General features: G+C 41.5%; 1 protein-coding gene across 2 annotated transcripts in view; it reads right to left on the bottom strand.

Moving 5' to 3' along the window:
- Positions 1–410: 410 nt before the first annotated feature.
- LOC116984163 (ankyrin repeat domain-containing protein 26-like) overlaps positions 411–25,237 on the bottom strand; it is a 132,883-nt gene continuing 108,056 nt past the window's right edge. For both annotated transcript variants that reach the window (XM_033038303.1, XM_033038302.1), the window contains 9 exons: positions 24,636–24,713; positions 24,121–24,255; positions 22,539–22,651; positions 19,815–19,956; positions 17,219–17,509; positions 15,185–15,420; positions 10,470–10,719; positions 3,779–3,824; positions 411–1,147 (listed from right to left, as the gene is read on the bottom strand). In XM_033038303.1, coding sequence (XP_032894194.1) covers positions 999–1,147; positions 3,779–3,824; positions 10,470–10,719; positions 15,185–15,420; positions 17,219–17,509; positions 19,815–19,956; positions 22,539–22,651; positions 24,121–24,255; positions 24,636–24,713 — 1,440 coding nt within the window. In that variant the 3' untranslated portion in view covers positions 411–998. The remainder of the gene's footprint in view (positions 1,148–3,778; positions 3,825–10,469; positions 10,720–15,184; positions 15,421–17,218; positions 17,510–19,814; positions 19,957–22,538; positions 22,652–24,120; positions 24,256–24,635; positions 24,714–25,237) is intronic.

The raw sequence follows: 25,237 nt of genomic DNA, 5'->3' as shown, positions 1-25,237 counted from the left end.
TACAAGAACTGATGATCTTAATTAAACAAGTTTAATTTAACAACATTTAAAATTTAACCAAGTTTAATTTTGTTCATTGAGCCATATAATTTTGTAGATTTGTATTTCCATGAAAATATTGCATAAGGGTCAGAAAAAAATGCAACCATTTATAGATCATCTTTTAGAATAGTAAGCATAACATCTAAATAGCAAAATATATGAACATCTATGGAAAATCCATTATTAAAATTCTATCTCCAGTTGATGATAGTTGGATGAATGATAGCTGCATTTTAAACACCCAAATGTATAAGGAGTTGAGTTAAAAATACCAGCCATGGCTGGTTTGTTTATCATAGTATTATTGTTTGGTAGTGCACGCTCATGGAATTTAACCATGCATAAAAGGAATTTCTTGCATCCTAAAGTATACATCAATATTTATTAGTGAAACTTGTGGAATGCAATGTTTTTGCACTACATGTACCAAAACAAGTAGTCTTGGCAATCTTTCACAAGAGAACCAGCGTACAATACTGTGTAACAAACGAATGGACATCACACCACATACAATTTTTATATAGTATTATTTACAGTAATTGCAGAACAATATGAATACAATGCAGTTTGACTAAATGTTCCGACCTGGTTACTTTTCATCCTTATTCAGATAATTAAATAATAGTTATAGGTGTTTATTTCAAGTAAGATTTTACTGAATTGTGTGCAAAAAAAAATTCTCTGTACCTAAGTAGGAGACATTATTGAAATTGTTTGAACTGGGCTGTCAGCATTGTCTAAGCCATTTATAAAAATAGATCCTGTATAGTAACTTTACATAAATACTCCTGAGCAAAAATAATTGCAGAAATATAAACTTCCAAGTTTTGCGATCAATTAACATGGATTGTAACAACAAATTTTATTTGAATACACATTATTCTGATGTGTAAAAATGTGATAAATACAACTGTTCTGTGGAGAAAGTCCATATTATTTTTAATGTACAATACAATTCAAATCATGTAATTTTTCTTCAGAACCTCCAGGTATTGTTCCGTGGCTGTAGCTACAGGATCCTGAACTTGGTTAGGGCTTGCCAATGAGCAAGCAGCAGATCCCAGAGGTGAGATACGAGAACATGCACTGTCCAAATCGGCATTGGCTAGAACACAAATTATAGTGATTAGCTTAACTGAACCTGCTCTTGTAAATATCCCTCCTGCAATTCTTGCATTAACTACCATTACTCATCCATATTCTCAAAGCAACTTTATAACAGTTTTTCATCTAATTGAATGGATGATTGCTGTGCTTTTGTAAATTCCCCCTTACATTTCAGCATCTCTGGTGTTTTCCAAGCTTGTTTACATTCACTCTGACGGAATTCTCCTAAAGTACTGTTACTGTACTTATATCTCTTCAGAAGATTCTGCCTATGGATACTAGCACACTTTCAGACTATGATAGTAAAAGGTTAAGTTCATCTAGTTTCCTTTTTTGTCTGACATATTTGAAACTACATAAGCACTACCTGACATGTAATAGGCAAGTTAGGTAAACTCGCACTTATGTATACAATTCACAATAGGTGGTAGCCTGAATGACCTGTGTTATTGCATATGAGGATGGCAAGGGGTTCCTGCCCACTTCATAGATATAAAAGTGTCGCCTGGGCTTGTGGCTTTTCAAGTTTTGGTCACTGTCGGCACAAAACTGGCAAGACGAGCGACAACGAGGGAGGCAGTGGATGGAGAACAACTCCTGGCTGAGTCCCTGACACCTTCTACAAGGTGCACTAACGAGCCCTTCTTCACCAGCTGCCGCACTAGTCGGTTGACATGGCTGTTGATGTGGCTCACGTGGCAGCCCCTGACCGACAGAGCTTTCTTCACTTTGTCTATTCCACCACTCCCCCGTCCACTGCCCCCCTCTCCCCGCCTGATCCACTGCAGTCGCTGCCATAATCCAAGGTGGAAGATGTCGGCAACTCTGATGGAAAAGGAGGGAGCAGATAAAGTGATGGCTGACAGGACGTCGTGGCAGCTGGTGAGAGGGAGGGAGCCCCACTGTGACCAAGCACTTCCTGTCGGTTGCAGACTAAAGAAAGAGCTGTCGGCCAGAAGCCACAACGTGAGCCGCAATAACGGCCATGTCAACTGGACTGCAGCAGCTGGTGAAGATGGGCTCGCTGGTGTTGACCAGTCGCATTGGCGACGAGTTTTAAGGTGAAATTACACAAATTGCTGGAGTAACTCAGCAGACTGAATCAGTCTGAAGAAGGGTCACGGCCTGAAACGTCCCCATGCCATGTTCTCCAGAAATGATCCCTGACCCGTTGAGTTACTGCAGCATTTTGTGTATTAACTAGCATCTGCAGTTCTTTGTTTCTACCTAGTTTTAAGGTGCGTCCAACTTGCATAAATTCTGATTAACATAAGGGTTTACGGAATCTAATCCTTATGTAAATCAGGGGTTGTCTATAATTTGAAAATAGACACAAAATGCTGGAGTAACTCAGTGGGTCAGGCAGCATCTCTGGAGAAAAGGAATAGGTGATGTTTCGGGTCGAAACGCTTCTTCAGACCTTCTTCAAACATCTGTTGCTTTTTGTCTATCTTTGGTTTTAACCAGTATCTGCAATTCCTTCCTACACTGGTCACGGTGGCGCAGCGGTAGAGTTGCTGCCTGACTGCTGCTGCCAGTGGTAGAGTTGCAGCGAATGCAACGCCGGAGACCCGGGTTCGATCCCGACTACGGGTGCTGTCTGTACAGAGTTTGTACATTCTCCCCGTGACCTGCGTGGGTTTTCTCCGAGATTTTCGGTTTCCTCCCACACTCAAAAGACGTACAGGTTTGTAGGTTAATTGGCTTGGTAAAATGTAAAAATTGTCCCTATTGGGTGCAGGATAGTGTTTTAATGTGCAGGGATTACTGGTCGGCACGGACCCGGTGGGTCGAAAGACATGTTTCCATGCTGTATCTAAACTAAACTAAACTAAACATCGTTGTCTGCCATTTGACTCTACAGGCAATCATTGAAAATCTGTGCTCATCAGAATGGGTAAACACAGAGTTAAGAAAGGCATACTATGCAGATTATTTTCAGTCTGCATAATAATCTGCATTTAAAACAGGCTATATAACCATTATAAGTGAAGAATGCAGCCAAATTGACATGTGTTCTGGTCCACAACCGATTATCCGGCAACTGGTGGTCTGACATCTCCTCTAATCCAGACAAAATTACGAGAGCGCACTTGAAATCCCCTCCCTCGGAGGTCCCCGCATAAATGTGGTGCCTAGGTCGGGTGAGGCGGCTGATCTTGATGTCAGTGGGACTTCCATGGCCACTAGGTCGGACATATTTTCCCCCTGCGGCCGTGGCTCTGGAACTCCGGCCCGCTGGATCCGGCAGATCTGTCCCCATAGCAGACTTCCGCGGCCGACTTTGCAGACCGGTATCATGGCCTCTGGGCGACCATTCAACTCCTCTTGGAGGCAGTGACCTCTGTTGGTCTGGCAAATTGATAATCCAGAAAGGCTCTGGAACCAAGGGTCCCGAAAAATCAATGGTGTAGTGGTAGTATTCATGATTCAAGATTCACGCTAATGTATAATATCACTATGTAATATTTACTGAAAATTATATTTCAATATAGTTATGACACGGGCTATACTTATTCAAATACTCTTATTCAATATGTACCGAGGTTTCAATTATCAGCAGGCAATTGATTACTAAAACTAGTCTAGTAATCATTATTAAAAACATTACTACCTCCCGTTATTTTACCTTGAGCAAGTTCTTTGGTAATACTTTTTTGCAATTCATCCTGCATCTGAAATGATAAGCAGTTTAATGTAATTATCAATGCTTTGACAAAAATGACGTAATGAATTAGAAAATATTTAAAATGTACCTGAAAATTAACAATAGGTTTAGGTTTATTATTGTCATGTGTACCAAGGTTCAATGAAAAGGTTTGTTTTGGATGCTATGCAAACTGATCAGATATACCTTACATAGATATAATCAATTCAAATTCAAGTACCACAGATAGAGCGAAGGAGAAGATGCAGAGGGCAGAATATAGTTCTCACTACTGTAGCATATTGTTGTGCATTAGTTCCACAGAAAAAGTCCAATGTCCACAATGGGATAGAGGTGAATCAGACAGGACCTGAGCTTATGGAAGGGCTGTTCAGAATCCTGACAACAAGGGGGTAGAGGCTACTCCTAAGTCTAGTCGTGTGTGCTTTCAAGCTTCTGTACCTTCTGCCAGACAGGAGCAGGGAGAAGGAATGACTGTGGTGGAACAAGTATTTCAGCATGCTTTTCTGAGGCAGTGTGAAATGTACACAGGTTCAATGATGGGACGTCTGGTCTCTGTGATGGACTGGGCTGCATCTAAAACTCTCTGCAATTATTTGTGATGTTCCAAAACCAACCCAATGTTATGCGTTCTATGGTGTATCTGTGGAAGTTTGTAAGATTCGTCAGTCTCTTCAGGAAGTAGATATGCCTTTTGGCTGTCACAATCAACGTGGTTGCTCCACGACAGATCATTGGTAATATTAACACCAAGGCACTCACAGCTCTTAACCACTTCCACTTCCAGAGGTTGAAAAGGAATGAAGTAAAATCAATAACAGACCATTTCTCTTAAAAGAGAAGTTGAACTATTTAAAAGGCAATTTTTTTCCCATGAAGAACCCTTGTACTATTTCGGCACATTAAAAGTGGCTGAGTTTAGCTGATTTGCCCAAACTTAAGAATTTGCACAAAAGTACAAAAAACAAAAATTGTTGAAAATCATTTCATTCATTCATTTGAAAAAGATATGTGATATGATAAATGAAATGACAAACTTTTTTGCGATACACCAAAAATCAAAATTTTAGTTGGTATATGTAGATGGTTTATGCATGCAACCTATAATGTAGCTACCTCATCACCACTAACCACGCCCCATCATATTAGTATAACTGTGGTATCCTCCCTTTGTTTCCTCCCACTTGGTCCAGGTACGCCTGAAGGCTGGATGCAGTCAGTGCTGGGACGTGTGTGCCATGATAAACTCTTAGTAAAGGTTAGTGTGTCAGCAATCACTCCTTTACATGGTGTCAGATAGTTAAACGCACACCTCCCGTTTACCGGTTTTCTTTTATTTGTCCCCTGAGTGCCCAGTGTTGGGTTTCCTTTGATATGGCATCCTCATGCCGAAAGCCATCTCCCCTTGTCTTTGACGCTGACATTGCGGAGCGATGGTCGACTTTTGTGATGGATTACACTCACTTCGTCAACATTGCGCACCGGAATGACCCAGCCGCGGTCAAAGCCTCACTCCTGCTCAACCTGGCCGGTCCCGACGCAATGAAGAGAGCTCAGGCTTTCGTCTACGATCCAGCGGTCCTGGATGACAACGGCCAGCCTGTCGAGCCAGCTGGATCTGCCGATGACCCGGTATGTCTTTTGCGCAAGTTTGCAGAGATTTGCGACCTGCCCTCCAACCGCATATTGGAGCGGGCTAGGTTTTTCTCACGGAAGCAGCAGCCGGACGAACCTGTCGAGTGTTTCATCGCTGACCTGCGCTACCTTGCTCAGCGGTGCCGTTTTGAGACCATGCGCGACCAGCTCACCAGGGACATTCTCGTCACTGGCATGCTCGACCAGAAACTACGTGCCGACTTGCTGCAACGGCCTGACCTAACCCTGACTCAAGCAATGCATGCGTGCCGCATCGCCGAAGTGGTTACCCCTCCGCATGGGCAGAGGGGATCTGACAGCCGAACCATAAATCTGACTGGTGTTGCTGGACAACGACGTATGCAGGGCAACTTTCGCCCTCCACCGCAGCCCGTTCGTACATTTCGGGTCCCGCGCTCTCAGAAGTGTCCAAACTGTAATTATGTTCACCCCACGGAGTCACAGTGCCCAGCTCTTGGAAAATCTTGCAATTTCTGTAAGAAATTGAACCACTTTGCAGCTGCCTGCCGGTCCCGTGGGAATGTGCCCTCGGCTCCTAGACAATTTCTAAACAACCTTCAGCAAGTTGATAGTGAGATGGATTCTCAGTCCTCTGTCGACACTGCCCCCAGCTCTGAGCTCAGCTATTCCATGGGAGATGCAAGTGTTTACACTCTCCTCCACAGCCGATCTCGCCTCCCCGATCCATCTGTGCTCATTACCGTGAACAGTAAGTCCTTCTCTGCGAAGCTGGATACGGGAGCAAAAGTGAACGTAATGTCAACATCACTGTTTCACAAGATAAGAAATAATGAGCTGTTGACTGCAGATCGCTCTGTTTTGCGTGCCTATGGGGGAGAGGAGCTAACACCTGTGGGGAGGGCGACCTTCCATTGTGTGCTACAGAAATCATCCCGTGACCTGTCGTTCTTTATTCTGGATTGCGACTGTGTAACTCTACTGAGCAACCAGGCCTGCCAGGATCTTGGTCTGGTGTCCTTCGACCGTACGGTCCACGAGGTGCAAGCAGTGATGGATCCACTATCCGAGTACCCGGACCTGTTTGACGACAAGTTGGGGAAGCTGCCGCTGGTGTATAAAATCGCAACAGACCCCTCCGTGGTGCCTGTGATCCGCCCACCTCACAGAGTGTCGTTCGCCATGAAGGGCAAGGTGGAGGCTATGCTGAAGGATATGGTTAACATGGGAGTGCTGGAGGCTGTCAGCGATCCCACCGAATGGGTCTCCACCATGGTCGCCACAATGAAGAAAGGGAAGAATGAAATACGGGTATGCATCAACCCTAAGGACTTGAATCTGGCGATTAAACGGCCCCACTACCCTATGAGGACTGTTGAAGATGTTGCCGCCCAGGTCGGACAAGCCACGGTGTTTTCCGTCCTCGATGCCAGGAGTTCATTTTGGCAAATACCCCTGGACAAACGTTCCTCGGACTTGACCACATTCGGTACGCCCTTTGGCAGGTTTAAATTTTTGCGGCTGCCGTTCGGCATCAACTCCGCCAGTGAGGTATTCCAGCGTTCTATGGAACAATTGTTTGCAGGTCTGCCCTGCGCGATTATTGTGGACGACATTTTGGTCTATGGAAGGGATGTGGCTGAACATGACCGCCACCTCCGACAGATCCTGGACCGCGCACGTCAGATCAATCTAAAGCTGAACCAGTCAAAATGCAGGTTCCGGGTGCCTGAGGTCCCCTATGTTGGCCACATTTTCACGGCCCACGTGTTAAAGCCCGACCCGCAAAAGACCAGCGCCATCTCAGAGCTGCCTGCCCCGACAGATGTTACCAGTCTACAGCGCTTCCTGGGTATGGTCAACTATCTGGGCAAGTTTATCCCTGACCTCAGCGAGTTGAGCGCACCCCTGAGACAACTTACTAAAAAGGACATTGCTTGGTCATGGTTTCCACACCACCAGCAGGCGTTCGACCTACTAAAGACGAAGCTGATCAGCACACCTCCTCTGAAGTTCTGATTTACTACGTCCGGTCGTGGTTACGTGCGACGCTTCTCGTTTTGGACTGGGTGCTGCTTGCCTGCAAGCCCCATGATGGTGGTTCGCTGCAGCCTATCTCTTATGCCTCCAGGACCATGACGGACACAGAGCAGCGCTATGCGCAGATAGAGAAGGAGCTGCTGGCGGTTGTGTTCGCTTGTTCTAAGTTTAAGGACTTCCTCTTTGGCACCAGGTTCACTGTTGAGACGGATCACCAACCCCTGGTGACGATCCTTAACAAGCCTATACACAGCGCTCCAGCCAGGCTACAGCGGATGATGCTGCAGCTACAGCGGTTCGACTTTAAAATCGTCTATAAGAGGGGCACCGAGATGCATGTGGCTGACGCGCTGTCCCGGGCCCCCCTGACCTCCTGCGACCAGCACCCCTTTGAGCAGGCAGACCTACAGGTACTGAACGTAAACTTCGTCCCTTCCAAGCAGCTCCAGTGCCTGGTTGAGCACACCGCTAACGACCCTGACCTGCAACAGCTTGCTGCTGTCATCAAGCGCGGGTGGCCCACCAAACGGACTTCATTGCCTGCTGGCGTCCACCCCTTTTTCCTGGTTCGCGATGAGTTGGTCCTCCGGGACGGTATTATCATCAAGGGACACAAGGTGGTCGTCCCTGCCTCGCTGCATGGTTTGTACTTCAACGCTGCCCACATGGGGCATCCCGGGGCAGATGCCACTATCTCGCATGCCCAGGAACAATATTATTGGCCGGGCATGGCAAAGTACATCAAGGCCAGGGTGGCCTCCTGTCCGGATTGCAACTCTCTTGCCCCGCATCAGCAGCGACAGCCGCTTCTACAACAGCCTGCCCCTGACATGCCCTGGTCGCCGATATTTTCGACTGGCGTGGGAAGCAGTACCTTGTGTTGGTCGACTCCTACTCAAATTGGTTCGAGGTGGACCTTCTCCCTGCCATCACCTCCGAGATGGTGATCAGTAAGCTACGCCGTCATTTTGCCACGTTTGGTTCCCCTGTTCGGTTGCAGACCGACAACGGCCGCCAGTTCACTAGTGCCGAATTTCAAGCTTTCGCTGCGAAGTGGAACTTCAATCATTTCACCAGCAGCCCGGAGTACCCGCAGAGCAATGGACTGGCTGAACGTGCGGTCCGCAGTACAAAGCACTTGCTTGAACAATCCCGTCTCTCCAACGGTGATTTCTATCAGGGTCTGTTGAACCTTCGCAATATTTCAAGGGACAGTGCAATGCGATCCCCTGCCCAACGCCTCATGTCCCACGTTATTCGCCCTCCGATGCCGATCGCCCAGCAGTCCCTGATGCCCAAAGTCCTGCAGCCTGCTGCTGTCCAGCAACGAATTGCTCAGAAGCACGAAATCCAGCGCCGCTCGCACGACAAGTCCTGCCGCCCCCTATCCCCACTGCTGCCTGGCCAGGTCGTCCGTTTGCAGACGCCCACCGGTTATTCCCGACTTGCCACCGTGGTCGGGATCGACAGTTCGCCACGGTCCTACCTGGTGGACTTTGAGGGGACTATCTACCGGCGCAGCCGCCAGCACCTGTTGGCGGTCAACGAGCCTAAACCACCTCCTGCGATTCCGTATGCCCCTCCATCGTGTGTCGAGCCTTCCTCCACTAACTTACCCCCTGCTCCCTGCATGCCCCGGTCGATCCGTTTGCCTCGGTCTCCTCCCCCTGCTCTTCCAGGGTTCGCTTCTCCGGCCCTGTCGTCCCCTGTCAGGTCTTCTCTCTCTCAGAATTCTGCTCATTCAACCCCTTCTGTTTCGCCTGGTTCACCTGTGCCTCTCGGTTCCCCTTTCAAGCTTGGGTCTCCACCTACCTTCTCTCTCCCTCCTGTTCCTGTTCCTGTCCCTCCTCCTATTCTTTCGGGTGGGGAGGGTGAGGGTGCTGTGCGCACCCGCTCGGGTCGGATTGTCAAACCTCCGGCTCGATACGGAAAGTTCGTTTAGCTTTGCAGGTACTGTATAACCAACCTGCCATTACCGTAACTTGTTTAATTTGTAAGGGGAAGGATGTAGATGGTTTATGCATGCAACCTATAATGTAGCTACCTCATCACCACTAACCACGCCCCATCATATTAGTATAACTGTGGTATCCTCCCTTTGTTTCCTCCCACTTGGTCCCGGTACGCCTGAAGGCTGGATGCAGTCAGTGCTGGGACGTGTGTGCCATGTGCTATAATAAACTCTTAGTAAAGGTTACAGTGTGTCAGCAATCACTCCTTTACAGTATACATTGCCTATTTTGGGCTGCAGGGTAGGGAAATCAGGACCCAGAGGAACTAGATTTAAGGCGAGGGGGAAAAGATTTACAAAAATTATAGCAAAGATCACAGAAAAAACATTGAATGTATAACTTTGCAGAGAAAAATGTGCTTACACAGTTTACAGCTATAATTTTGTGCTGTCCTTTAGTTAAAAAGGGTCATGCCTTAGGGAGTTGTGATGACTGCAAAACAGAGTGATTGCCATCATTAGATAGTGAAACTGATCGCTTACAAAAGTCGCTGACAATTATTCAGTCCTCTCTACAACCTCCAATGCTTTGCTGTGACCTTTACCACACAATCTAGGGAAATCAACAGATCTGCTAAGAATTTAGAGGGATCCCAGTCTTACTATATAGCACTTTAGTGTGATAACTAACGTATAAATCAAAATTAATTTATTTTCCTTCCCGATGTAAGAATTCTTATAATATGATTAGGTTTTCAGCAGCAGGCTTTCTCCTGAATATTATTCTGAAAATCTGTGGCATTTAAATAAATAATGTGATCACTTTTATATTGTCAATTTTCAAAAATTATAGCAAAGATCACAGAAAAAATATTGAATGTATAACACTGCAGAGAAAAATGTGCTTACACAGTTACAGCTATAATTTTTCCCATTAATTGGCAAAATGTAGAAACTAATGCAGGGAACATTGAAGCTAATCAGGACAGCACATTCAGGAAAGAATCAATGCAAGAACAAATTAAATATATTTTGATAACTACTGACCTTAATGAGGTACGACTCTACCTTTTTGCTGGGGGGAATTCCACCCTCTGCTGGATTCAAGTTGCTTCCGAGAATTCTGTTGGTTGGTCCCAGGTCTCTGCAATTACCCAATATACTTTCCAGGTGACTCTCATTCAGAGTGTGGGTTGTGGTTAAACCTTTATTGTGAATGCTATCAGCAATGAAGGATTTTGAACGAATGCGCTCTTTAAGCAATTTGGCATTGGTTTCTGCTAACCTCTCATTTGATCTGCAGAAGGAAGTTTAATAAAAAGTGACTAAAACATTAATATAATTTTCAAACAAACTGGGTAACTTAAAGGCTCCCTACATAATTTGGATTTGACATAAATAAAGTTATTAATTGATTTACCGGTGACTAACATCAGTGAATTTCAGTTTTAATGTCGACAGACAAAAGTAGGTATTTCTAATCAGCTAGGAAATAATGAGCATGGATGGATGGATGGTGGTCTGCCTTTCATTGTGTTTCTGTGAGGTACTTAAAGATAAATAATGGAACCTGTTACCATTTGGAATTGAATCCACCTGTATTTTTTTATGTCAGTTTTAATGAATTTCAAACTTTAGTTCTAATCTTCCTAAAATGCTACCAGAAATATTAAATTACAACCATTCCTAACTACTAAATTTACCTTTGTTGGTCAAGTGAGAAAAACACACTGAATTTCACACATATCTATCACCTTGCAGTTTTTAACCCCAAATCACATCAATAAACATTGAAGTTCCAGAAATCATAATCACAACTATAACAAATATGATAGTATCTACTCCAGTTTCCAATTACATAATATCTTCATTGCAGTAAAATATCCCAAGATGCTCTGCAGAAGTGTTATCAAAGAATGTCTGTTTTCCCTCTTCCCGACAGTTTCCAAATTAGTGGGTTTCACCTACAGAGAGAAGTTGGGTAAATTTGAATTGTTTTCTCTGGAAAGTCAGAGGTTGAGGGAAGACTTGATAGAAGTATATAAAATTATGAGAGGCATCAATAGGGTAGACAGTCAGAACCTTTATCCCAGGATGAAAATATCCAACAGTAGAGGGCATAGCTTTAAGGTGAGAGGAGGGAGGTTTAATGGAGATTTGAGGGGCAAGTTTTTTTTACAAAGAGTATGGGAACTGGAACGCATTGTTGGGGTGTGATGGAGGCAGATATGATAGTGGCGCATAAGAGGCTTTTAGATAGGCACATGGAAGTTCAGGGAATAGAGGGATACGGAAGGCAGGCAGAAGGAACATAAGGAACAGAAGTAGAATTAGGTCATTCGACGCATCAAGTCTACTCCGCCATTCAATCATGGCTGATCTATATCTCCCTCCTAACCCCATTCTCTTGCCTTCTCCCCATAACCTATGACACCCGTACTAATCAAGAATCTATCTCTGCCTTAAAAATATCCATTGTTGGCCTCCATGGCATTCTGTGGAAAAGAATTCCACAAATTCACCACTCTCTGACTAACAACATTTCTCCTCATCTCCTTCCTAAAAGAACACCTTAAATTCTGAGGCTGTGACCTCTCGTCCCAGGCTCTCCCACTGGTGGAAACATCCTCTCCACATCCTCTCTATCCAAGCCTTTCACTATTCCGTATGTTTCAATGAGGTCTCCCTCCTCATTCTTCTAAACTCCAGCGAGTACAAGCCCAGTGCCGACAACCATTCAACCTACTCTTTCCTGGGATCATTCTTGTAAACCTCCTCTGGATCTTCTCCAGAGTCAGCACATCCTTCCTCAGATATGGTGCCCAAAATTGCTCACAATATTCCAAATGCAGCCTTACCTGCGCCTTTTAGAGCCTCAACATTACATCCCCATTTTTGTATACAAGCCCTCTTGAAATAAATGCTAGCATTGAGTTTGCTTTCTTTACTTGCCCTGCATATCTTCTTTAAACTTTGCCCCTCTCAACTTAAAGTTATGGCCTCTAGTGTTTGATTTTTTTTCACCCTGGGAAAAATGTTCTGACTGTCTACCCTATCTATGCCTCTCATAATTTTATATACTTCTATCAGGTCTCCTCACAAACTCCATTGTGAGGATAACCAGCCGAAAGTTCTCCGGATTTTCTCTACTTCCTTTCTTAAACAAAGGAACACGTTGGCATTCTCCAGTCCTCCACCCTGTGACTAGAGAAGAAATAAAGACCCTCGTCAAGACCCTCACAATCTCTTCTCTTACAATACAATAACCTGGGATAGATCTCATTGGGGACTTATCCACCTTATTGTTCTTCAAGAGCTTCAGCACCACCTCCTTCTTGACCTGACCACACTGATCTCATTGTCCTCCAAGTCCTTCTCCTTGGTGAATACAGATGCAAAGTACTTGTTTAGTACCTCGCCTCCATCCTGTGATATCAAACCAGGAGCAGAAAGACGACAGGAAGAAAAGGAGACACAGGAAAACAAGGAGCCACAAATAGAGAATAAAAACAAAACATTCATATCTTGAAAGAATGAGATGCCTTATTTTGGAAAGATGAATTGGCAGCCAGTAAATATAACATTAATTATTAATTGGCAAACAATATTCAAAAGGAAAGTTCAATAGACACATAAAACAAAGAACTGCAACCATGGAAATATTTGGGAAATTAAACCCTTTTTTTATGAAGATTGCAGCAGAAAGGTTAAGTTGTGTACTGATGCATGTAATTTTATGTTCAATAGGTAGCACAGGTAGGGTCTATTTTGTCCAGTGGGACTATGACTATAGGTGCTGTATTCTATCCCGTATGTTGTGGGAACCTATTAAAACCTTTCTGCTATTTGGGTTAACTGCTCTATTGTCAGACAAAGATAGTCATGGGAATGGTAAGAATATTTATTCGCAGCCTCAGTTATTTGGTGTCACAGGTGGATAGGTCAAATAAACTTGACTTGACTTGACTTGATAGGGTGGCAAAGAAGGCTTTTGGTGGCATTTAAGAGGCTTTTGGATAGGCACATGGAAGTGCAGGGAATACAGGGATATGGATCATGTTGATGAGATCAGTTTAACTTGGCATCATGTTCAGCACAAACATTGTGAGCCAAAGGGACCATTCCTGTACTGTACTGTTCTATGCTATTGCAGTATTGTGTTCAGTTTTGGTCACTCACCTGGCAGGAGGATATCGTTAAGCTGTAAAGCGTGCAGAGAAGATTTACCAGGATACTGCCAGGAATCAAGGGTCTGAGCTATTGGGAAAAGTTGGACAGGCTAGGACTTTATTCCTTGGAGCCTAAGAGGCAGAGGGATGAACTTAGAGAGGTGTATAAAATCCATGAGGGGAAATTGATAGGGTGAATGCATAGACGTTTTACCCAGGATAGAGAAATCAAGAACCAGAGGACAGGTTTAAGGCGATAGGGGAACTATTTAATGGGAACCTTAGGAGCAATGTTTTCAACGAGGGTGGTGGGTATATTGAATGAACTACCAGAGGAGTTAGTTAAGGCCGGTACTATAACAAAATTTAAAGATACTTGAACAGGGACATGGATAGGAAAGGCTTAAAGGAATATGGGCCAAAAGCAAGCAAATGGGACTAGCTTTCATGGGGCATGCCGTTCGGCATGAACAAATTGGGACAAGGAGCCTTTTTTTGTGCTGTATGGCTCTTTGACTATTTTTTACCAAAGAATGGAAAAATATAAATATACAATAAACAGCATAAAACATGATTCAGCAGCTGAATCCTCAGGGTGTTCATTCTGTGCAGGTATTTGAAGAACATGCTTAATATCTGCTTTCTAATAAAGCTGCATAACTCAAGACAAAGTAAATTAGTAGCCGTGGTGATCAAGCTCTGAATAAAGAGCACTATTTTTAATGCCTGAAATTGAAAGTTATTAACTCGTACTAAGATGGAAACTTAGGTGTTGGCAGTCGTTAAGTACTTAATCCAAACATCTATTCCTCCTGTATATGAATACTGATAGGGATGAAACCAGCTCCATCATTCAGATATATATCATTGTTAGGCGCTCCCCCCCCCTGGTGAATGCTATGTACTTACCTTTCTCTGTTTCTCTCCCGAGTACAGGCCTCGTGGCTGTGAGTTTGGAATCAAGGGGTTAAAGGCTCCTGTACCCGATTGGCCAAGCTGCGTCAGGTGACGGGTGACTCATCTGAAGCTTAAATACCAGAGTTTCCCAGGATTCTCTCTCTTCTTCGTAGACCCTGACTTGTGAGCAGCCTGCTGATGTAAGCTGAGGAAGGCCTGGCAACATGGCATAGAACTTTGTGTACTTTCACCATTACTTGTTAACAAATATTGAATTGGGATGGATAAGGGCTGACCTTAGTGTTTTCGGGTATTTTGTTTCAGGGTTATATCTCTTTAGGCAGGTTTTAGAGTCTCCGGTTCGACGGCCCATTACGTGGCTGGCTGGAGCACTGTTTAATTGTTTGTTAGTCCATCCCTATCCCTGACTGGGTTGTTTAAATCAGGTTTGGGTTTTGTGTTCCATTGAATAATTAAAACTATTTTTGAACTTGAACCTGGTTTTTGAATTATGTTACGCTGCTCTGAAGTACCTGCATTCGGGAGTCGTAACAATCATCTATATCAGAATGAAAATAACCCATGCTGCTTTATCCCTTAATAACCAATTTGTTCAAAGTAGCTCAATATCACAGTGCATTTACCTGCTTGAACCATCAAGGAGATATAGGGACAACAAATTTACCAAATAATTACCTATCAAGGTTAGCTGCAATGGATTTTCGTCGTTTTAATTCTTCCGAATACAATTCCTTATATCTTTCAATTTCCATCTGTGTAGATTCTTTCAGATTCAGGCCTTCTAGATGTGAATCTCTAAACTTATTTAGTTCAATTTGTAGGTCTTTGTTTTTCTGCTCCAATTCATTTCGAGATTCAAGTTCATTTGATGCTTTCAAATGATCCAAAGTTTCTTTGGAAGCGTGATGAGTCTTAAACATAAAAGAGTGACAATTAAATATTGCACAGTTCTTGGAAATAACTGATCATAAAGCACTGGGAAGTTATTAGCATCATATATAGGTAGCTGTAGTAACTGCAGATGTAGAACTGTCGATACAAAAAGCTGGAGTAACTCAGCAGGTTAGACAGCATCTCTGGAGAAAAGGAATAGGTAACGTTTCGGGTCGAGACCCTTCTTCAGACACATTGAGACACTTTTGATTTGCTCTCCTTCCATTTTTTAATGATTTGTTTCCTACAAAAGGGTTGCTCTTAAATAGAACATGCCGTTTGTAGTCCAAACCTTAATAGTCTTTAAGCCAATCATGAATAGCTCAAACCTAGAAAAAAATAATTCCTGGTCCTTTGTTACATGGACTGTCAATTTAAATTATCTCCAAGGGGCAGAAATAAACAATGCTGTCATCATTGTTAAAACACACTAAACTGAAAACCAGGTACTTACTGTATTGATTCCAAAGATAAATTTAGTATAATTTTAAAAATCACATTAGTTCAAGCTACGTGAATTGAAAATCATTTTTTCCACAATATGGTTCATTTGGGAAAAGCAAGATCAATTTGATAAATTGCACTGCAACTGAGATCCTTGCAGGTGGGTGACATGATATGTTTGACATTTCATGGACTCATACGCAAAACAATTATTTTTACACAAACCTACATGCTGTTCACTTTAATAAAATAACGAGCTAACAACCCGGAATTTGATGCAACGAATGAAAGGTCGTGCATGTCCAAGTTGTTCAATGAGGTTTAAAAGAAAAAGTAAAAGTAAAGCAAAATATCATTTAAAAGATATCTCTAATATTAAATGTCAAAGGAATCGGATTCCATACCTGAAAAAAAATACCTTGGGGTTCTAAGGAGTGTTTGGTACAAATTAAGACTTATTATGTTCAATACATTTTAATAATGAACCAGACAAAGCTTTTCATGAAAATAATTCCAATTTGGCAAATATTTAGGGAAGATTTGTAAAAGTGACAAAACCTTCACACTGATAACTTTAAAAAATGCTGCATAATCATATAGAGTTAGAGTGATCCAGTGTGGAAACAGGCCCTTTGGCCCAACTTGCCCACACCGGCCAACATCCCACCTGTCCACATTTGGTCCATATTCCCTCCAACCTGTCCTATCCATGTACCTGCCTAACTGTTTCTTAAACGTTGGGATAGTCCCGGCCTCAATGACCTCCTCCGGCAGCTTGTTCCATACACCCACCACCCTTTGTGTGAAAAGGTGGCCCCTCAGATTCCTATTAAATCTTTTCCTCTTCACCTTAAACCTATGTTCTTCTGGTCCTCGATTCACCTACTCTGGGCAAGAGACTGTGCATTTAACCGATCAATTCCTCGCATGATTTTATACACCCCCTCATCCTCCGGTGTTCCAAGGAATAGAAACCCAACCTACTCAACCTCTCTATAACTCAGACCCTCTAGTTTTTGCAACATCCTCGTAAATCTTTTCTCTGCCTTTTCCAGCTGGACAACATCTTTCCGATAACATGGTGCCCAGAACTGAACACAATACTCCAAATGCGGCCTCACCAATATCTTAAACAGCGGCAACATGACCTCCCAACATCTTTATTCAATACTCTGACTGTAAGAAGGCCATTGTGCCAAACCTTGTTCTTTATAAGCTTGGCTAAATCTTTATAATTTCTTCTTACAATATCGGATTAACATCAGATATTAGACACCTTGTTCATTTTCCAGAAATTAGTTGTGCTCAAAATTAAATGTTATGCTTTCTTACCTGAAAGAATGCATTTACTTCTTCCAGTTTCTGCTTGATTTCGTTACGAGCTTGTTCCTCTGTTTTCCTCTTGTAGTTTTCCAAGCGACTGTAGTCTTTCCTTCTTGTTTCAATCTGATTTTTCAAAGACAATACTTCCTCCTCTAGTTGCTGTTTCCTTTTCTCCAATTGGTCATGATTTTTTTGTAGAACTCGCATTGCTATGACCTGTTCAGAAAGTTCTTGATTGGTTGATTCCAATCGCTTGCACTTTACAGATTCTACTTCCAATTGGTTGGATAATTCATGAATCTTGACAGATAAAGAAATTAGAACATAAAGTCAAAAACAAATTTAGTATATTTCACAAACCTGATCAATTTACAGTTCTTATTATGTGCACGTAAATCACATTCTATTGCTTATTTGTATTACATTGATAAGAAATGTAAGTTGATGATATTTTAAATTTGATTGTATTTACTAAGTGTACATTTTTGAAAAGGAAAGGTGAACCTTTCAGGAGATAAAGAGCTATCTTAGAGAGCAGAGCCTAAATTTCTGGACATTCTCAACCACAAGGATAGTTATAATTCAGAGATCCAAAGTTCCACAAGAATATCGACATGATGGCAGAATGGAAAAAAGGCAGAAAGGACAGAGCACAATTCAATTTTAAAAGAGTGCTGGTAATAATAACCATAATTTGAATGGGTGAGAAGATACTTTGGATGAACAGAAGGAGATAGGGTTTCAGTTCATTAAACATTTAAAACAAATCAAAAGCCTTGAAGTTATTGGAATACTGGGTATTATGGCAAGAGACTTACAATGTAATAGTTGATAATAGAGTGCTGATGCCACAACTGGAATAATTTTTAGCTCCAAATTATAGAAATCATATGAAAGCAGAAGATAAATTGTAGTTTACATTAACCAGGTTACTACCTTGCATGAAAAACTCCAAAACTAAACAGCATGGTTTTCTTCATGAAAACGCAGAACATTGAAACGTGATTTTATGGTGATATTTAAATTTAAAATAAGAGGTAGTCGGTGGAAAAAGGTTTCACCAATTGGGGGAACAAAACACAAGAACACGAGTAGAAAAATATTAAATAAAAGGTTGAGAGGTTAATGACTGAAAGAATAACAAGATGGATTTTTGGGAGGAATGGGAATAACTGAGTAATAGCCCTGCCCCATTGTACGAGTTCATTCCAAGAGCTCTCCCGAGTTTAAAAAAAATCAAACTCGTGGTAAGCACGGTGAATGAATGTAGCGGGTACGTCGGAGCTCGGGGACGTCTCTTAGCGGCTCGTAACGCTAACGGCAGGTACTCGGGAAGACTCGCTAATGGCAGTTAAGCATAGGAAGACTCGTGAAGATTTTTCAACATGTTGAAAAATGTACACGAGAGCCCCGAGTACCGACGAGTGGCTATTACCGTAAATCCCCGAGTTCGAATCAGGGCAAACTCGGGAGAGCTCTTGGAATGAACTCGTACTGTGGGACAGGGTTTTGAGGGATTAGAACGGATGCTCCTGTGGAGAATTAACAGCACATATCAAATTAGTTGTATATATATATATTCAATACATAGCTTATTTGATTTTAATTCAAAAGGAGTCATACTTATTCCCAACTTATGGGGTTGTCCCACTGCGGCAACCTAATATGCGAGTTTAGACAAGTTTTGCCCTTGACTCAAACTCGCAGCATGGTCGACACGTGTTCCTAGGAGGACCTATGAAGTAACTGGAACTCTCCTTCATGCTCGAGGGAAGTTCCCGAATTCTCGCGGCCTCAGTAAGGTCGCGGTAAATTTTCAAGCATGCTGAAAAATTTTCCGCAAATAAAATTTGGTTGACATGGTCCTTTTCACTCGTAGTGCAGTGGAGTGGGGTCGCTATTTACTTACAGGCACTCGAGGGCAGCCGTAGGTAATCTCCTTCGCTGACCGGGCATTTTGATTGGCTCATTGCCCGCTAAACTTTAATATAAGTTGTCTGGCTTCTTAAAAGTGTCTCCACTCCTTCTCCCACACCCTTCTCTCCCCTTCTCTCCCTCCCCCCCCCCCCCCCTCCACGCGTTCTAAAGGACTTGCCGTACACTTTGGCAGCCGTCTTTTACCTTCCTCTTCATCGCGGGTGTGAATTTCAGATAGCGCTCCCCCGCTTTCCCTGGCCCCCACCTTTGCTGTGTGTGTGTGTGTGTGCGTGTGTGCGTGTGCGTGTGTGCGTGCGCGCGCGCGCGCGGTCGATCGATCCAGCTTGCGGTTACAAAGCTGACGGTCGATCCAGCTCGCGATTTTCCAGGCGAGTATCCTCGTGCTTGAAGGTCGAAGACACTCTTCTTAACTGGCGGATTAGGTCGCCACAGTGGGACAGCCCCTTTAATGTGGCAAGTAACTCTGCTTCCCATTGATGCATGATCGGAAATGTAGGCAATTATGGATGTGCAATAAATGCTGCTCCTCTCAGTGATGGAAATTGAATAAGCAAAGCAATGGTTGTGAAACTGTACTGTGATTCTCAAGTACAGTGATTTGTAGTAGTTATGTGATACATTTAATGCATAGTAAGAAACATGCACCAGGCATACAAATCGACCTCACCTTGCTCTTCTGTTCAGTAATAGTGGCCACTGTTTCAGAACCCCCTTGATCCAATTCTTGAATACTGTTGAACTGGGCAACAAACTGTCCAGTTTCATTGTCTTTCAACTTCTTTTTGATAGTCTTCAACAGTGTTCTCATTCTGTGTAATAAATACGACAAGGCATTGAAATCTGACTGTAATTGCAGGCCTAGACTGATTTTACATTTTGTAAACATTTTCTTCACAACTCTCCACGATTTTTCTTTTGTTAGCTGAGAAAATAATGTAGACAGTCTTCAAAGTAGAAATAGTGTGTGAGGAAGAAGGAATTAACTAGGAATGCATTTTCAAATTGGGGCACAGAAAGAGATGTAAAGGACAGTCACAAAGAGGTATAGAAGGAGGTAATTAGGGAACACAAAGTGGCATTGAGGAAAGCTGTTAACCAGATACCTTTTCCAAAAATGGCTATCAAATGAAAGTTTAATATAGGTTGCCAAGTTTAGCATGAAAAACTTCCTTATATGATCTGGCCTGGCATCCAAAGGCCCGTGAAAATCATGAACATTTATTGTTGAGTAAGCATTTTTTTGAACTTCTGAAAACTCTTAAACAGCTTGGATATAACTGAAGAAGTCCAACTGTCTTTTAATGTGTGTTCAGGAAATGTTTTATAAACTGAATTCTGCAAAGTTGTCCAAAACTTGTAGAAAAGTAGGTCCGAGGGCAGATTTGTAATCTGGTGTAGAAAGGGTGGCATGTAGATTGATTTATTGGGTGATTTTTGTAATTTTTGCTAAAGTGAAGTTGGGTAGGTTCTGCTTCAAGTCTTGCCAGTGGTAAAGGACTGATTCAATGTATGTTAAGTCTGTGAAGTTGGTTCCTTGTAAGCAATTTAAGAGATTCCAATAGACGGGAACAATGAAGGAATAGATTTCAACCTTCAGACTCCCTTCACAATTGCATACAATGAGGATTTAAAGAGTGAAACCCATATTTATTGCTTTCAGCAATCTAATGTGTTTCACATACACTTACTATAAAGATTAATAGATTAAAGATTAATCTTCCATATATCCAAGATTTACCTTGTTCCTTTTACTATATTTTTTGAACCCGTCTTCACATATGATACTGATGACATGTAGTACTCTTTTGATAATTTAATCATGTTGTCTACCTTTGCACAAGATCCCCTTTGGGTTTATAATGCACTGAACCTTCATTAATTAATATTAATTAATTTAATACTTAATACGTATGAAATTAAGTAAATAACCAACTAACTAGTTAGCTTTCGTTTGACCCTTCCTTTACTTTCCTTACAGCTTTATACTCCTTTTCATAATATTTCTGTTTATTAAATTAATCTCTGTCTTGATTTCCTCATGTTTTTTTCTTTCCTTTGGCGATGACATTTGAGAATATTGTGTGGTGCTGAATATCTCGAGGCTCTGGATTTGAAAATGTGCACCCACAATTTCTGCTGGGGAATGCCAGTATTCATAGGACCAATAAGGTCCAAGGAGTTTCAGTGGCAAAGTGGGATAGGAGATTCAACCCGACGTGCACAAACAAATAGATCAAACAGAACAAGTTGACCTACAATAGGCTGTGCACGCCGTATGCAAGAAGAAGTGTTAAAGTGGTGTTGGCGAAAACTGAGGATGGAGGGTGGTGTTGGGTGCTATTTAAAAATGGAAAGTAGCTGGGATAAAGATTTCATGTGATTATAGGGGGTGGGCAGCAGGCATCAGATGAGTGATTGGGACTGTAGAGGCTGTGAATCCTGGGTTGGGCGAGAAGGCAGTTGGTCAGAGGTCAGAATGGAATGTATATCTTGAAGTCCTGGGCGTTTTCCACATATCAGATGTTGGGATAGCATGTTGGTTCCATGCGAGATCAGGCCTGGATACAAGGTTAGGTATGGGAGTCAGTTAAATGTTATTGTCTGCAATTAATGACCAACCCTGGAACTGCATGATTCTATTTTCCACACCAGAAGAAATCACATACAAAATATCAGCTAATCAGTGCAAACACTGGATGCACCTGGTTGAACTTCGGGTGCAATACAATAAATGTTGCAATGACTAGCTTGAGGTTTATTGATCCATAATTGTTCCACTTCACTGTAAATAATATTGTGATGTGATCCAATATCTAGGTTCATACGTTTTCCCTTCAGAACAGTGTATCACTTATACCTGATAGTTTCTACCCCAAATGCCTTCCATTGCTCTTGTGCTATTTTGCTCTGCAAACTATCTTTGTTTAATTAATTCATCTCTAATTAAGCTGTTTAACTAACTTCAATTGTGGTAATTGTTACCTGGATGTTAGCTAGATGGTCTTATAGTGTAGCAACTCCACTTCCCCAACTACATTTCTTATAAGTTACCAATCCAAACACTGATCACTCCTCATTGAACTGGAACATTGGGGACTTAACATTGATTAAGAATGTTCCCTTGCCGAAGAGTAGGAAATGATTTTGCATTGAAAAAAAAAAATCATCCTTATTTTTGGGAAGCTTTAAGCAGTTGGTAATGTGGAAAGTAGGCATTCACATTGGAAATTAAGCTGAAGGACTCGAGTAGAGTTAAATTTGATAATTAAATTGGATTATTACGAGAAAGCATGGAAGTATGTTACAGGGACGAGTATAATACTGGAATTACATGCTATGCACAAATCTATTAATATTGTCGAGAGATATGGTACAAATTTTAATAACCTACCGGGATAATTCCTTTTGGAGTTCATTGTTTCTTGTCATTTCATGAGCCAGTCTAGTTTCAACTGCCTGCTTAACCTCTGCAAGTTTCTTAACTTTTTTCTTTTCACTGTCAACCTTTTTTTAAAGCAAAATATTTTTAAGATCAAAAAAATTATACAAAGATGAACAGTCAATTAAGTAATAAAGATAAGTATATGAAAAACAAATACCGTAAATAAACTTGCACCCTATTGTTTTGGTCACAAATACTTATGATTTATTGGTAATGTTTAATTTTTCAATTGGTTTTATTGCACAATAGTACCTGTGGTCAAGCCAAAAACGATTATGATGTTTGATATATTAACCTGAAAATTAATGAATAAGGTTACTAAAGATAATCTTAAACCCATTTAAAATTTGAATTTTCTGTTTGCTCCACTGCAGGACACGTGCTGGTGGAGTTAGAGATAGATTTATTCGGGCTGGCTTTATTGATGTCCCCGGCTATGATAGGAAACGGGTCAAGGTATGCCGGCTGGCGTTTGTTGACCACAGCATGCAGCAACTCCAGTGCTAGATGATTGTTTGCCTGGGGTGGGTGGGATGTAGATCATGGTCACGGAGGTGAATTCCCTCGGGAGGTAGAAGGTGCGGCACTTCAATGCCAGGTGTTCCAGGTGCAGAGAGCAAGAGTTGCACAGACTGCTACATCTGAGCGCCATGAAGAGTTTACACGAGGCAATGTTTAGCGTGAGTCGCCCTAAAGCTTCAGCCACAATTTTTACATAATATCTTGACTTTTTAATCTATGGATTCTTTCAATCTTTCTACACATTTGTTAATGTGATTGTTGTGCAAAATGTGTTCTCTAATGTAGGGGATTGAATTTTGAGCATTTAAATAACCAAAATTAGTTTACGATCAAACTGAATAATGTTATTTTTATTGTAAATCTAAAATAAAATAATACTTTATCTTTCTCTAATTCCCTCTTTCTTTCCCTTATTTCCCATTTCCATTCCCTTATTTTACTCTTTGTACAAGATTTAGCATTAATACATCTTACTTATGCTCAGAAGTTAGGTTGGTAGGTTTTGATTTGGATGCAAATGATATTGAAATCTGCAATTAGTATCTTTAAAACATTGAGCTGGTTGGTTGGGCATTATTGGTATTTCAACCAGAACCATTTACTGCATTCATCAAAGTACACAGGAGCTGCAATATGTGCAAGATGCACTAAAGCATTGAAAGATCATTTGACAGCATCTTGCAGACCTGTGATATTTACTGCTTACCAGGTCAGCAGCAGCATCTTACTCTCCAAGATGTACATTATTGTGACTAAGAAATTCAGCACTATCTCTTCATCACCACTTCATCACATCACAGTCATCCAACCATGGTGATAAATGTATTTCACCATTGTAGAGGCTCAAGGCATTAGCATATCACCACCTTCTGAAGGACAATTAAGATTGGCAGTAAATGCTGGCCATACCACCAATGTCCTCATTCCATAAGTAATTATAAAAAGATATGAATTATACTACAAAAATATGTAAAAACATTCAACTGTCTGGATTTTTTTGTTTTACTACCTGGTCTGATAGGTCATTCTTTTCTTTATCCAACTGAAAAAGTCGAAGTCCAAGCTTAGATCGAGATTTCAGTTCTTCTTCCCATAGTTGATGTGAATCTTTAGCATTTTGTGACAATATCATTTGCTTTTGTAGCTAAACAAAAATATAAAATTGGTTTAATAACCAAAATAAAATGTTATCCATATATAGCTCTATCTTCAGTTAATTACATGTAAACGATGATACATTGATTCCTTGCATTTAAATGGTCACTAATAGCAGTATGATATTGTGAAATCATTTGTACTAGAAAATTTAAATATATCATTAGACATTTTCTGTTAGTTGAAATTATTTTTATGGTGCACTCATTATGGTACAACTGTACAAATGCAAGATTTAACAAATGTTTCAGCTAACAAAATAGGTTAGATTGTTTTTTTTCCCCAATAAAGTGAAAAATTGTACACGGCTGCTTTTTTTTTGCAATAAGAGCACCACATTCATTCCGCTAAGTTATGGAAATATCAAACCTCTTGATTGAGTTGATCCTCCAAGTTAATCTTTACTGCTTGCAAACTTGTTATTAAGTCTTCTAGACGAGCACGTACCTGTGGGAATAACATAATATCAATTTTCTGCATGATAATAATCCCTGTGTGAGTAAAAACCATGCCTACATGATAAAAGGGTTCAAAGTAAGTTCTCAATATCATCCAATTAATCATCCAATTTAATTAACGTATCAGGCTGATTGAATGACAACACAATTTGGAATTTTTGATTCAAAGATGAATATGACTATTGTAAATGAAGGTAATAGTTCATCTTAAGTAGAAATATACTATAGGTTTAAACCACAGGAGGAAGTGATTTGGTCCATTACATCTGGGTCGAAGATTTGTTTGAGGATTCCAAAACCATCACAACTTTCTTTGTCTTATGATCTTCTTGAACTATCTTATATTTATAGGATCAATTGTAAGTAAATGTTTGAAGCCTCTGACATTTAATAGTTAAGCACCCTTCAAAGCAATATTTAGAACATTGTAAGCATAGTAATATATAGGTCTGTATTCCACAAATGTTTGAAGCTCCAAACAAAAATATAGATTTGATTTAGTTCTGTGATGCT

Source organism: Amblyraja radiata, chromosome 19 (assembly GCF_010909765.2).
Source record: "Amblyraja radiata isolate CabotCenter1 chromosome 19, sAmbRad1.1.pri, whole genome shotgun sequence".
Classification (NCBI taxonomy): domain Eukaryota; kingdom Metazoa; phylum Chordata; class Chondrichthyes; order Rajiformes; family Rajidae; genus Amblyraja; species Amblyraja radiata.
This window is presented reverse-complemented; position numbering and strand designations above follow the sequence as displayed.